The 15538-nt window shown below is 38.6% G+C and overlaps 1 protein-coding gene across 1 annotated transcript; it reads left to right on the plus strand.

The window, feature by feature from the left end:
• Nucleotides 1-916: 916 nt before the first annotated feature.
• LOC135477050 (protein PIF-like) lies at nucleotides 917-8682 on the plus strand. Its single transcript, XM_064757202.1, has 10 exons — nucleotides 917-1052; nucleotides 1430-1978; nucleotides 2427-2690; nucleotides 3062-3259; nucleotides 3566-3769; nucleotides 4639-4791; nucleotides 5260-5657; nucleotides 5945-6044; nucleotides 7152-7234; nucleotides 8659-8682. Exons 1-10 carry the CDS (start codon nucleotides 917-919, stop codon nucleotides 8680-8682), a joined length of 2109 nt encoding a protein of 702 aa, XP_064613272.1.
• The last annotated feature ends 6856 nt before the right edge of the window (nucleotides 8683-15538 follow it).

Genomic DNA, 15538 nt, shown 5'->3' on the forward strand with positions numbered 1-15538 from the left:
CACTGATCATGTGCGACTTTTTTATCAGTACTTCACTTTTTCATTTTATTTCCATAAAGCGATGGTTATATATATATATATATATATATATATATATATATATATATATATATATATATATATATATATAATATATATATATATATATATATATATATATATATATTTGTTTATCTCACTCTATTTCCACTGTGTGTAGTAATTCAAATTCACACAAGTTCATTAAAAAAAACACTTTATGGAATATGTTATTTGGCAATGATTCGTAATTTGCACTATGCGAATAATTAAATTTTTAGCTACATTGAGGCTACGTTTACCTCTGCGTAAAGAGGGTTCATTTCAGCAGGAAAATCTCCAATTATCAGTTTGTAAAAGTGAACCTTAGTCCCGGTCCTCTGACCTGTCCATTCACCGTGGAGACCAGCAGAATTTGCTGACTGGCATTGGCCCGTGCCAGGCCGTGTCACAAAACACGTCACTGAATTTTCACGAAGCCCACTGACAGCTTCACGCCCCAGCGAATATTACCTCCAGCAAAAGACGAGCGTAGCAGCCAGACCGTCCTATCAGTTGGCTTTTAACATTGCATAACGCCCGGTTATATCCCGAGGATATAGGCCAATAAGCGCGCCTGAATATGTATTAGTTCTAATTATCCGCTATATTTTTGGGGGGCACGGCAACTGGTGAAACGTCACACAGCATGGGGCAAAGAAAAAAAATTGAACTGGAGTAGTATATAAATGAGAGTGAAGGAGATTATTTGCTAAGACATTGAAGAGAAGACAACAGTGTAGTTGTGACTTTCATTACATTCGAAATATTAGAAAATCGACGAGGTGTTTTGGAGAGGAACGCGGAGAGGCGGATTTTACCAGATTAATATATTTGTAACTGTTACGATAATTCCAATATGGCTGACTATAGTGTAGCCCGATTTGTTTTTATATTGGCAATGTTTACGGCCCCGGTGTTGTCTCAACCGGGGTCTAACCTGACAGGCGATACGGAGCCGGGACGAAGTCTTCCCTCGCAACAATATGAAATCTGTAAGTGCTTTTATACTCTTTAATTTAAATGAACCTGGCATATTACAATTATTTTTCATCCTTTATATTCGGGGAAGTGGGAGACTTTTAGGAGAAATTACGATTTTGATTCTTAGTTATGATGTTACAGTGAGAGGATAGGAACTATATTCGTGGAGGCAAAATGCGGTAAGTGAGGCTGATGTGGTCGCTTGCTCAGTCTATTGTTCGTCGAAGACCACTTGTCCTCCGCCAAATACAGCGTGGTAACCTGTAGGTCACACTTGGAAATCTTCTTCGCTGGTCGATGGTATCATCCAATCATTTTCCTTCACCCGAACACCCATCACATAAGTTGAATGAAAATGTCTATTCATTATTTCAATTTTCTCTTTCAGTATGTAACAGAACCGTCGACATGTTTTTCGCCATTGACGGCTCGGATAGTTTGACCGACAACGATTTCTTGTTGGAAAAGGCTTTCGTTAAAGAAGTTATCGAGGGACTGTACCTTAACGAAATCGGCGGTATAGTCATTGGTATAGTCGTCTTCAGTTCGTCCATCGAAGTCACCACCGACTTTGATATGAGAAACAAAGAATCTATCTTCCAGAGAATTGATCAGTTAGAACAACCAAAAGATGGTACAAATACTTTCTTGGCCATTGAGGAAGTTCGCAGACAGCTACTTAACTTCGGCCGCTCCAATGTTGAGAAGGCCGCGATCGTAATTACGGATGGACGCTCCAAGAATTCAGAAAGAACGATTAACGAAGCAGCCCAAACCAAGGACAGTAACATCACCTTAGCCGCTGTGGGAGTGGGCACTCTCATTGACCGAAAAGAGCTGGAAGGAATAGCTTCTGCCAATCACTTAGTCTGGGAGACACCAGACTTTAACACTTTAAGGAACCTGACAATCAATGTTACTGGAGTTTTGTGTCCAGGTAAGTAATCAATCACAGTATACGTCACCCCACAGCCGGGTTAAAATGACTGCGTTAAAAAGCAATGGAAATAGTCTGACAGATCGCCACTACCAGTAAAAATACTACATGAACCACCAAGAAAACGGGACTTATTGACATCGCCAATTTGCCTTTGGCCCTTCAAGCGATTGAGTTTGAATGGAGGGAACACGATTTGTACGCGTGGCTATCAGAAATTTACATCCGGGGGTTGAAATACTATGTGGTGTACCTGATGAAATGTATTCTTTCTATTTCCTTATTCATCTGGACTCTTATAGTTTATTTTCTATTCTTTTTAATAAATTGTGCCTAAACAAAATGTTGGGGAAATTACGTGTGATGTAGGTTGACACAGTTTTACCACAGTTTATTTTTTCTGGTGTACAATAGGTATTTTCTATTGTGTTTATCTTTTCTGTTTCAGAACTTCTTCCACCCACAACCACAACAACAACAACTACAACCACTACTACGACTACAACTACAACGACTACAACAACTCCTACACCAACCACTACTACTACAACCACCACAACAACAACTCCTGCACCAACCACAACCACCACCACAACAACAACTCCTGCACCAACCACAACCACAACAACAACACCTGCACCAACAACGACAACAACAACCCCTCCGCCCACTACGACTACAACAACAACTCCCCCTCCCAGAAACCCACCAGGTAAGCTGAACATAAACGTGTTGGTATTTTATTAACTTTATAAACAGGAATGCAAGAGAATGCACATAACCTGAAAGACAAGAAGTCTTTCAAATTAATTATTGTGGAAATTACATTTCATTGTGTTGGTCTGTATAACAACAAGTTTTGAGAGAGTAAACGCTGTTGTTTAATATTGTCTTCTTTTCATACAAACGTTGATTAGGACATAAAGCTTATCTGTTAATTTTACATGATAGATAGAACTGGACTACCGATATTTTCATTTTGATATTTTCAAAGAAGTCAGGGTGCCTTACTGTTCACGTGCTTTATTCCTATATATTTATCATTTGTGTGACTTGCAATGTGTTTCTTCTCCCCTCTATCAGGTCCTTGTGAGGACAACTGTCGTTTTGAAAACCGCATTGGATATAAAGAACATCCAGAATTCTGCACATCTTTTTACCACTGTGAAATGAAGTCCAGCAGCGTTATTTTAGGAACCGAGAGAGAGTGTCCGGAAGGATTATTCTGGAATCAGAGACTGCTTACTTGTACTTTTCCCAAACAAGTGCAATGTGACCTTGGTAAGTTCACAATCCCCTGCAGCCCATTTCGCCATGACAGTTTCTAAATTTAAAACTTTTCACAAACCTTGGAAGCTAGCTTTTTCATGATACATTTCTCAAATTCGACACGATATGGAGAAGCAGAGCTAATGGAGCATCTAATCAATCTACCAGAACAACTGATAATTATAACAGGCCATTTAATCTGTTACAAGCGCAGACATTTGACGAATCATCTCTGATGTTCTGAGATGAACAAATGATTAAAGGTGACCACGAAACTGACTTATTGAAACAACAATGTGGTTTTCCATGTGTTTGCAGACCCTTGTATTGACAACATCTATGGCTATTACCTTCATCGTTCCAACTGCAACTCCTACTGGGTGTGTGATGGCGACAGGACAAAAGAACTTAGATGCTGTCCTCTGGGTATGAGCTTTAGCCTCGACACCAGGAGGTGTGAACTCTCCCCATGCGCACAATCTTGTGTTCTGGATGAAGGCAAGCAGGACGACTTCATTCCATGTAAGTGTTCACTGAAAGAAAGACACAAGACTAAAAATAGGCAATGACTCCTACTTACGGTATTGAAGATCATGGGTTGATTCTTGGACGATATAGGCAGATACTTGTTTTCTTGAATTCAAGCTACAAATTGTATACTACTCAGTCGAAAATGGGTCGATCAAAACCAAAAATAACAAGGTGCCAATGCGACAAAATCAGGGAAACACATTCATGCACATGATCTGAGACGGATTTTAAAAGAGAATGAGTTACCACTTTTCAGTAAATGTCATTTACCTGTGCATTTGCGACACGTGTGCACTCTGCTATTTAAGACGTTACTTTAAAGAAGACTCACAGCGACCGCCTATGCAAGGTAACAATATCAATAAGATACTGGTACGCTGCGGTACTTACGTGACTCATAAAATGTTTTATGAAGCCACACGCACCTGGAGGTATTAGATATATTTGTGTTTTTATTCGTATACTAGCCGTCAGCCTTATTGTACGTTCAAACAAAACAATAGCAAAGTCAATTTACAGAACAACAGAGATTTGGACCCCTTTGGTACAGGTGAGAAGATTTATTGATTTATTTGATTGGCCGTACTTAATATTTCACTTATACGACGGCGGCCAGCATTATGGTGGGTGGAAACCGGGCATAGCCCCGGGGGAAACCCACGACCATCCGCACGTTGCTGACAGACCTTCGAACGTAAGGCCGGAGAGGAAACCAGCATGAGCTGGACTTGAACTCACAGCGACCACATTGGTGACAGATTGCTGTGGCATTACGCTGCGCTAGCGCGTTAACCAACCGAGCCACGCAGGCCCCTTCGGTGAGAAGAGATGTTAATATTGCTTGTTTTCAACTTTTCCAGTGTGCCTCAAGTACGCCCTTTTTTCGGATCCTAACAAATACATCGAGTCTATTCCGGGCTACCCCTTCCCTATTCAAAGGTTTTGTCCAGCTGGACTGGGGTTTAACAACTTCACCTGCGATTGTGACATCAAAATGAAGACAACCCCACCACGTAAGGAATTAATTCACATTTAACTATCTTACGAGCGAGAATAAAATCTGTGTGTTGTTAGGTTTGAATTATTGATTCCTAACTGATGTATTTATGCATTCATTTGATTGGTGTACGAAAGCTTTCCTGACTCAACAGGGAAATGATTTTCTCTCAGACCAATGTACATTTATCTTAACTTACGACATAACTCATCAGAGTCATAGTTTAAGATTACATGAATGTCTATTATTTTTAGAACGAAATTCATAAAAACAGAACAAGTGAGTAATTTAAGTTTGCATTAGGTAAAAATTGTAACTGAATCAGTAATGTAATTATGTAAATTTACAGAATTGATTATTTGGCTTAAAAACGTATCGTCCATTTTCAAACTTTCTGTTTTCTGAAACTTAGAGTTTGTACAAAAATATGCTTACCAGTTATAATCAATTAACATGATTATTCGATACACCTGATATGTTACAGCCCCACCACAGTGCACACCGGAAGTGTACCTGCCTCTGAATAATGACTTCAAAGATTACTCTGGAAGGAACACCTTTATCCAGAACCATGGCGCTGTGATTGAGCGAACTAATGCTCCCCAGGGTACTGTCGGTGGCGGTGCCGCCAAATTCGACGGCAAAAGTTACCTAAGTATTCCTAGTTACAGCAACGCATGGTTTGGCAAACGTTTGAGGATTACCTTCCGGTATTACCCCTTGCCAACAATAAGTTTAGACAGCCGCCAGGAGGCGCTCATCACCAACAGTGCCTGTGATCAGCCAGCCACGATCGCCATTGCTTTCGACCGATACAGGGAAGGGACTTACTGTTCTATAACCACCGACGGGAAAGGCAACCAAGGAAATTTGTTACCTTCGGTGAGTATAGATGTGGGCATTTCTAAAAGTGAATCGTCACATCATCAGACCACATTTCTTTTTTATACGTATATGTTGTAAAATTAAATGATTTTTTAGTACGCTTTACGACAAAGATGCAAAGACTTATTACTTTATGTCACTCCCCGCCAGATCAAACCCAACTAGAACATAATAGCACTAAACTTAAAATACACGTAAAATCAAAAAATCTGTTGTAAAATCGTATTAGTGGAGTAGTGTTAACCACACACAAAAATATTCAACTACAAACTGTCTTTCAACAGACGACGGTTTTGAAGGGCTGGAGAGAAGTCAGTTACATATACGATGGCAAGAACTTACGACTGGAGGTTGGACCGGACACTGATCTGGCTTCTGCTTTTGGTAAGTTATCGTGTATTTCCGTCTTATCGCTTAATATGTTTTTTCCCACTCAAAACTTTGTACTTATTGCCTCCTCTCGCTCAGCACTGAAGACTAGTTGGTTGGCCCAATGTCAGCATAATGTGACTGGGTGGGGCGTCAGTTTAAAATGTCTTTGGCCTGATACGTCAGTGGCGGAAGCACTTTGGCGGCATGGGCTCGCCCTGTCACAAGAAGACATGTAGACATACGTATACACACCATAATGACACATCGTCGTCACATGATTGAAACATTGTTAAGTACATGTACGACGTTAAACCACAAGCATTCATTCATTCATTCATTCCCTGTGTGAATGAAGTGTTTGCATCAACGCGGTCGCTGTGAGTTCATCCCCGGCTATCGCTGGCTTCCTCTCCGGCCATACGTATGCAGGTCTGTCAGCAACCTCCGTTTGGTCGTGGGTTTCCCCCAGCCTCTGCCCGGTTTCCTCCCACCATAATACTGGCCGCCGTCGTATAAGTGAAATATTCTTGAATACTACGTAAAACACCAATCAAATAAATAAATTAAATAAATCAAAAGTGACTGAGCGGCTGATATAATGGGAGTGCAGTATGTTGTTTTCAGTTATGCTTCATTTGTAGCAGTATTACCTGCTAGAAACAGGATATTCCAAACTCTTTCTGTTATTTTAGTCTATCAGTGCAGAGTTATATAGTGGGAAGTAAATATTTACGTGCTACAAACCCGACAAGCCTAACCCTCAGCGATAAGTAAAGCACGCCGAAGTCAAGTCACCTGACATCATCATTTGAGTGATGGATAAAAGAAATAACGCCCGTCTTTCGGCTACCATTACAATGACATTTAGGATGATTTGTGAAAGGAGATCGCGTATGCCTTCATTATGGGGGTCCACGCATGTGTAGTTAGAGGCGCCTTAGGAAACAGGGGCGAGTTCGAAAGTCGTATACTGACTTTTCAGCTTTCCCTTTGGGATATGTGGGCCAAGCCTTCCATTCTCGTGATAGAGGCTAGCGACTTTTATGCGTCTAAACGTATTAAATCTCTCCCAAAGACATGTACATCTACTTATCCTGGCGTTTTGAATGATGTTCACAGGGGCCATTAGTACGTCATCAGCTTCACTGAAGATAGGAGCCCAGTGTGACCAGTTCCAGGGATTCACAGGATATATCGATGAGGTAAGAGTCTTGTAAAAGGTACCCTAATACACATTCATCAATGTCGTTCTTACAAAATGAAGCCTAATCTACATTAACTAATGTCGGTCTTACGAAATGTAGCGTAATATACATTCACCAATGTTGGTCTTACAAAATGTAGCCTAATATATATTCACCGATGTCGGTCTTACAAAATGTAGCCTAATATACACTCACCAATGCCGGTCTTACAAAATGTAACCTAATACATTCGCCAATATCGTTCTTGAAAGAAAAGAAAAACTAAAGCAATTATGTGAAAACTATGTAAAATACTTATTACGAAAAACTTTTGTTAAAACCATTTAACTTTCTTAATACTGTTTCCAAATTTTGCTAAGATAATAAACATGGTCGAATGCTTGAATTGGACAGCTATTATAGTACAGCCCTGGCAGATTTAGTCCAGATCTTGTCAAATCTCATTTATAACGTTCAGTATAAGTGTGTACATATTTCATATTTTAATCATGTTTTGTGCGCTGATAAAATTCTTAAAGCTATCCCGACAGAAAGCTCAACAAAAATTACAGTAGAGAATATTGCAAAACTAAACAAACACCTTATCAATTCAGTTTTACTGTGATCATATCTGTAAAAGTAACTACTTTAAATTTAAATACTTCAAAATTTTTTCCTGCATAATTTCTAAATGGCCTGTCAGAAATTAGGTTTTCTTTGCCCTATTTCATGACAATATGGTATAATGATATCTGAGGCAGTGAAACCAGAGCAGCGACGACAGTGTGATAATTGGCAAATAATCACCAATAAAGCACAGTTCTGATATATTATTTTTACTTTTATTTTATCATTTTCGTTTCATACGCTTTCTGAAATAATATGCTATTTCGTGGTTAGCATGTCAGATCTGACGCTGAGATTGTAAATTTATATATTACATAAATCAAGTGTGAAGGCCTTGTTGATGAACTAATTAGGCTACAAATTGGAACAAACAGAAAGCTGTGGGATGTCTCTGTGGCTAATCGGATGTATTACGTAAATAAAAATGTAAAAAAAGTGCTATGGTAAACAAATGAGTAAATAAAACAAAAATTAGGAAAAACAAATGAATAAAAATTTAAAATGATCGCTGAAACGTTTAATGTTATTTAGATTGTGTATTTATTACACTGTTGAGACGACCTGAGGCAGCAGACTGCTTATTGGCGGTTATGTTTTGTCTTTTGTTTTGTTATTTCTTAAAAGGAGAGGCGACTTTTATCCTGCTTTGTTTTCCTGACCAAAAATCTACCCCTCGGGGAAGTAGCCCGTATTTAGATTTTGCTTACTCACCTGTTTGGTCATCAGGTTAAAAAACAAACACCCTGAAGGTATTTAGGTTAAGCTTTTATTTCGCACGAATGTTAACGGATATGTTTTTGTCGTTCTCTCTGCAGGTGAGGATATCGAAATGCCTGTAATGGAGACCCTGGTTGGAATCCACAAAAGAGAATCCATTGGAGAATTTTGAGTTCCATTTTTGACTATTCGGTTCTGTGATGAAGACTGGTGAAAAAATCAGCACTACATGTTATGCTGGACTGTGCGCTCTGCAAGTGGACGCTCTTGTAAAGAGTTGAGAGATTTGCTACTTATTCCAATGACTACGTGTATAGTGACATCAATGGACGTCTTCTGGAAAGCATTCAAACTTCCTGACATCGATTAAATATTTTATTATTTTGGAGAGGGGATGTCTTGAAAATGCATAGAATTTTTCTTGGTTTGATGACTGCGTAAGAGTTCTGCGGCATACTCTACTACGGTGAGTGGGCAGGTTTGGCGGCAACCTGCAGATGGCCGTGGGTTTCCCCCGCACTCTACCCGGTTTCCGCCTTCCTGGCCGCTGTCATATAAGTGAAATGTTTTTGAGTACGGCGTAAAACACAAGTCAAATAAATCATCGACTTCAAATAGACTTCATCGGCCATTAGGTGGAATGATATGTTCCTTGAATATCAAAAAGACTTTGCCAATTAATTAAACCAGATGTCAAAAAGACTTTGCCAATCAAATTAAACCAGATGTGTTCATTAAGCGCTGTACTTGATCATGGAAATTCACAGGGGAGTCGTTTTAGAGTTTTATATAATATTTATGGAAATGACTATCTAGTTATGTTAACTTATGTTCTTTATCGAACTTGTGTATATAAAGATAAAGGATTTTGATGGAACATGCATGTTACAAGCCATAGACAGAGACCTGCAATCCAGTCCCGGTTAAATATTTAGTGTGAAATTTAATGATGTTAATGATTTTACAAAGAAAATCTTGTAAATAAGATTAAATGATGTTATGTGAAGATAATAAATTTTAAAATATATCGTTATAAATATTTCTTTGTTGCTGTTTATACTTTGTTGGTATATTTATATGTTTTATACAAAGATTTTAAAACTGGTAGGCTGTCTCGCTTGGCGATGAACGCTGAGAGGTTAGAGCAAAGAAACAGGACTAGTTGACCGGCGTCAGTATAATGTGACTGGGTGTGGTGTGATGTGCGGTGTCTTTCGCGTGATACTTCAGTGGCTGCAGCACTGTTGCGGCGTGGACTCGTCCTGCCTAGTATATGTACAGACATACAGTGGCTCCTTGTCATCACATATAGCTGACGATGTAAAACCCACAAACATGCGTACATACTAAAAAATCAGTATATATGGTACAGTATATATATATATATATATATACTGTACCATATATACTGATTTTTTAGTAAATCAGTATTAGTATATATATATATATATATATATATATATATATATATATATATATATATATATACTGTACCAGCAATATGATATTTTGAAAGAAAATGTATGGCATTCAAAATATTTAAATGATTTTTTAGTTCCCCTCAAGGAAAAAATCTATTTTTTTTCCCGCAGTATATCCGGTAAGACTTAATAAAGTTTATATGTAAACTGATAATTCAGATCTTTTACGTATTTCCTTTGTTAACCAGTTGACGGTGACTTAATTTAATAATGCATATTTTATCACATATTGAAAATTTAAAAATGTCAGGTTGTTTAAATCCCATTTAAGATTAAGGTTTCTAAAGCGGATTGGAAGAATACATGATACGGCAGGGGAAAAAATTGAAAGACCCTGCCAGATATTCCGCTTGTTGTGTAAATTAAAAATACAGAAGTGAATTATGAATGGGCGTTAATTGAATTCAACAGCAAACTGAGCCTAAGGATTGAGGGCTTTACACGGGTGACTGGGTAAGCCGGATCCGTTATGACTGCCTGCGGGGGCAGAAGAACCGTCACCACGGTAGACGAATTTCAAACCAACAGCGCAAGTCCGTTACTGTTGAATCACAATCTGTTCGGTTAAGGTCTGTAACGCTCGTCATTTTCGAATTGTAGCTAATACCGCTTAACATGGGGCTAGGGGCCGTAAAGGCAGCCATGCTCATTACATCTGCATGATCCCTCATGAACAGTTACAATCAAAGCACGACTGAGATACCTTGTTTAATTGTTGTTTGACCTGGAACTCATTCATGGACTATGAATTTGAAATTTGATATGAAATTCATGCCTGGAATATCCACTGTCTGCCCGGCATCATTGAAATCTGATGACCGCTTCTCTTGTGTGTTACCGGCTTAACTTCCTATTTGTATAATTTCTTACATACCTTTGTCTTTGGGAGCTAGTGTTAAACGTTGTTTTGGAAATGGATCTTGTGATTATCGACTTGGAACGCTCTTTACGGACTACGAATGGTATACGAATGTCGGACATGACGCTTATATTTGTACACACTCTTTATTATACGCCACTGTTACACTGGATGCTTTGCGGACAACATGTTATTGTGATGGTGACAATAATTGTGGCTATAACAGCGATAGTAGTAGTGGTGGTGATGGTGTTGGTTCAGGCTGTATAACAATACAAACAGACGTATAATTACGTTACTATTAAAATATAATCATATGTTTAGGAAATTTACGGCACTTAAAAACTCACACTGACTAGATTAACCAGGGAAGCATACACGTATTTTAGTCAATAACTAAAACATGCATTCAGTACTAACGGGCTTGCAGACGATTCACAACCTGAACTTCTAAGGGTCATTAGAACAAAACGAGGACTAATATCGTGTTTAGTAATTTTAAAGTTGTGTTGTTGTTGTTGTTAAATTTTACGCCAACTGTACTGACAACTTCGTGTCCGTATCAGTCGCCTACATTGATCTCCTGAACCGGTTTTACGCTTCTTATGCAAGTAGATACCAAAGTTATTGCCCTTTAAACTTTAACAATTAATACTTTCAGTCATCTGGCGCAGCTATGTACGCTGCCATGCTGCCTTGATCTCGGTTCCCCTTGACGGCGACAGCCGTCCACCGCTAGGTCCAGTGGTAACATCTGAATTCTGAACTCAAATTAAATGACGAACAAACTGTCCCCTACACGTATATTAGTATAATATAAGTGATAGGACAACTACAGTAACAACGACAGTGTGGTTACTGGCAAATGGCTACAAGTAATAGATGAATTACGGCCTCTTCTCAGTTCGCCTCATCACCTCAATCAGGGATTTAATTAAATCGTTTAGGTGTGTGTGTGATTACCGCTAGGGTGAAGACTTCCATATATTCATCGCAAACCTGACTCAACTCACTTTGCATAACATATTTGTTTTAGATAGTTACATAGCTTTAGTGACATACACCGCTGGCTAAAGGATAACATATACGATGACTGTCAGTTTTATTGATATCGCAGTCTGGACTGCAAATGATAAACCACCGACCTTTTACAAGTCAGTGACAAACTTTCTCACGTGTGGCCTGCAAACCATAAAGATCAAGACACATGAAGACATAAATGCTAAGTATCAAGTAAGGATACAGGATACACAAATAGTAACGATTAACTATACTCACAATCTGTTTTTTGGTGGGAATTGTAAAGCCGATGGCGTCTATCTGTTACTAATCTGAGAATTAGTGCCCACCGTGTCGTGTATTAGTTTCGTTGACACGCTCTTGATGTCGAATGCCGACTTTCCCAGTGGTGATTGTCTCCCTTTGATCATCCTCTCTTAGTAACCAGGACAGTTCAGCACGTCACAATTTTCGACCATTCTCCGATTAAATTTGCTCCAGATCATTTTTCCAAAACTTACTACCGTATTGTTTTGCTTTTGTTTTTTTGTGCCGATGGCTTAAAGGAATGTGTTAACTAACAAATCGAAAAGGTCGTGGAAGTGTAAGTACAGTTAGCTATGACGAACGCTTGCTTGCTTATTGACGTACCTTTGTATGTATGTTGACGTACCCTTAAATTCATGTTGATGTACCCTTGTATCAGTCCTGACGTACACCCATATGTATGTTGACGTACATTTGTATGTAAGTTGACGTACACTTGTATGCATGATGACATACACTCGTATGTATTTTGAGGTAAGCTTGCATGTATGTTGACGTACGTTTGCATCGATACAGTGGACACCATAAAAATAAAACCTCTCCTCCGGAGCATTTAATATCTTGTCCCTGTCGTTTAGACATATTTGTTCTTATTTACATGTATGATTGAGGTCTAACATCGTACTTAAAAATTTTTCAGTCATGTGACGACGATTATGTGTGTGTACATATAGTGTGTCTTCTTGTGGCCAGGTGAGTACAAGCCGCCATAGTGCTACCAACACTGACGTATCATACCAATGACATGGCACCCTACCGAGTCACATTACGTTAACATCCTTTTGTTTTAAGGCGACAGTCAGAACATGTGAATAACGAATTCTCCGTAAGTGTCAGAAAACACAAGAAGCATAATGTTTCAATAAATTATTGTCACGTGACCTGAACTAAAGTACATCCTAGTGCTCAGCGTAAACAAACTCATGTCAAGAAAATGTGCTGAGAAGATGTTCCTGACGCCGTAACTTTCAAGAACTATGTGCTGTTTACAAGGTACAACCCTTTGTACTACCAGACTCTGCTTTACTCCAGGTAAAGCCGGGCATTCTTTAATATAATGAAAAGCCCACAGCACTGGGAGTAAAACCACAGGTGTTAAGTAAAGTACCCGTCTAGAGACCCTGAACAAACTGACACTATTTGTGAAGAAGAGCGCTAAGTTCATGGTAAAATGTTTGCGATTTTGGGCTGTACATGGTTGCCAAGGTATTACTATTGGTGCACTAGCCAAATAAAAAAAAAAACACTTACTTTAATCAGACATGTAGCGCAGAATCTAAGAAATGCCAGGAGGTAAGAATCGAACACAGAAAATAGACGCTGAAAAAATCTGCTTATTCTGCCCATGTCACGGGGCGATATCATCCAGGTTTTTCTTTATGAAAAATACGTGTTTTAGAAATGTTAACAAAAGGAGGTACAGAGTGGAGACAGGATTAAAATCCTTTTAAAAAACAACTCACGTAGTTCTGACAGAAATTAATTAGCCGCTATGGACATATGCACTCAAGACTCCTGGTAACTTTTAAATACGATACGTCCACTGGCTAATACAGATTGCTTCTTCATGACATGAAATTCATTCAATTTATGAAAGTGACTTTTTATTGTAAAACAGTTAGCTGTGTTTAGTGCGATACGTTCATTGCCTAATACAGACTGATTGTCCATGACTTACCTATTAAGAGATTCATATATTTTTGACATGACGTTTTATCCATCTTTAAAAACAAAGATAAACCATGATGTCTTCGGGCTATTCAAAGGGACTTTAATTACGTATTGTAAGATTAATGTTGAATGTAGTTAAGTAAACTGTAGTAATAAATAGAGCAACCTTCATGCACTTAAATAGAAATGTTGCTTTTTCAGGAACTAAAAATGGACATCATAATCACGTCTCTCGAAGAACAATGCAATAAACCATTAATAATGATATTAATTTTACATGTTATTTATGCTTTGTACCCACCATACTGAACCATGAACCATTCAGTAATTACCAAAGCCTGAATTAATCGTGGAAGTAACAACACAGACCTTTGGATAAATCTGGACCTGTAAGGTTCGCAAAATTGCGACCTTACACCTCAAGGGGAGTAAAAGTTGCTACAATTAAAACACTTGCACCAAAAGTTAGAATAGTCCAGCTTAATTAAACTGATCTTTCCTGTGACCATTTGTCAACTATTTACAATATATAGTTGAATGTTTTTACTCTGGAAACTAGATATTTTAAAGAAATCGATCTGCTCTTAATCCTTTGATAACACGTCGGTATCTTCAGTCTCCTACCAACGGCAAACATTTTTACAAATTTTCTACGGTATGCCCGAAATGCGATATTTGATACTGTGTTCTTGCGTACAAGTCTTGTTGTTTGGGTCGGTAAAGTTAGCTGTGGAACTGGTAACTCGCTGTTATCGCAATAGCGGTATAACGAATTGCCTGATACCTTTGTGTATGCATTTCAAGTTGCAAAGAGTTATTAGAGTTTTAGTGGAAGTTTTCATTGGTTATAGATCAAATATTTTTTGTATATTGATGAAAACTTGATTTATATTATTTCATCATGTCAGTAGTATGTCATGAAATCAACCCGTCCATGAGTTATTATAGTGTAATACCTTGTGGAAAAATTTGGCATTTTTCATTAGCTTTCTCATCAGTAATGAGGATTACTTAATTCAAAGGTAGTGTGATCATTCGTGATTTTTTCCCATTATTGCGTTAATTACATCGCTTCCCTGAAATTTCATTACATTCAACGCGTATTCAAGGATTATTCACTTTCATGGCGGTGGGAAGAGTCATGAGGGGCGGAAACCATCGCACATCGCCAGGCAGCTGACAAACATCCAGACCTCAAGCCCGCAGCAAAGGCAACGGGAGCGGGATTCAATCATCTATCACCTTGGTCCAGCACTCGAGAAGCTGTCATTAGTAGTCGTTATTTCACTTGGCTATTTGTAGCGCTGAAATGTTCATATTCTGGAGTAAGCAACTCTTTACTCCAAGGTGTATTCTTAAAACAAAAAAGTGAGAGAGGAAGGAGCAGAACGCGAAACACAAGGAAACTACTCCACGCGTCTGCATGGTGGTAGGTAAGTTGTTAACAAGAGCTTATCGCTTTGCACCTCACGTAACTCCCCTAACTGTATATATCCTTGCTACAAGTTGCGAATATAAAGTTATCTCATCGTGGAGAAGATCACTCAGTACATCGCCAGAGGCACACACGTAGAACGTGACTTGCGTGTATTAAGAGATAAGACATGCAGGAATCATTCTAGGAAAGACAACTCTTCATCA

This window comes from Liolophura sinensis, chromosome 10 (assembly GCF_032854445.1).
Source record: "Liolophura sinensis isolate JHLJ2023 chromosome 10, CUHK_Ljap_v2, whole genome shotgun sequence".
Classification (NCBI taxonomy): Eukaryota; Metazoa; Mollusca; class Polyplacophora; order Chitonida; family Chitonidae; genus Liolophura; species Liolophura sinensis.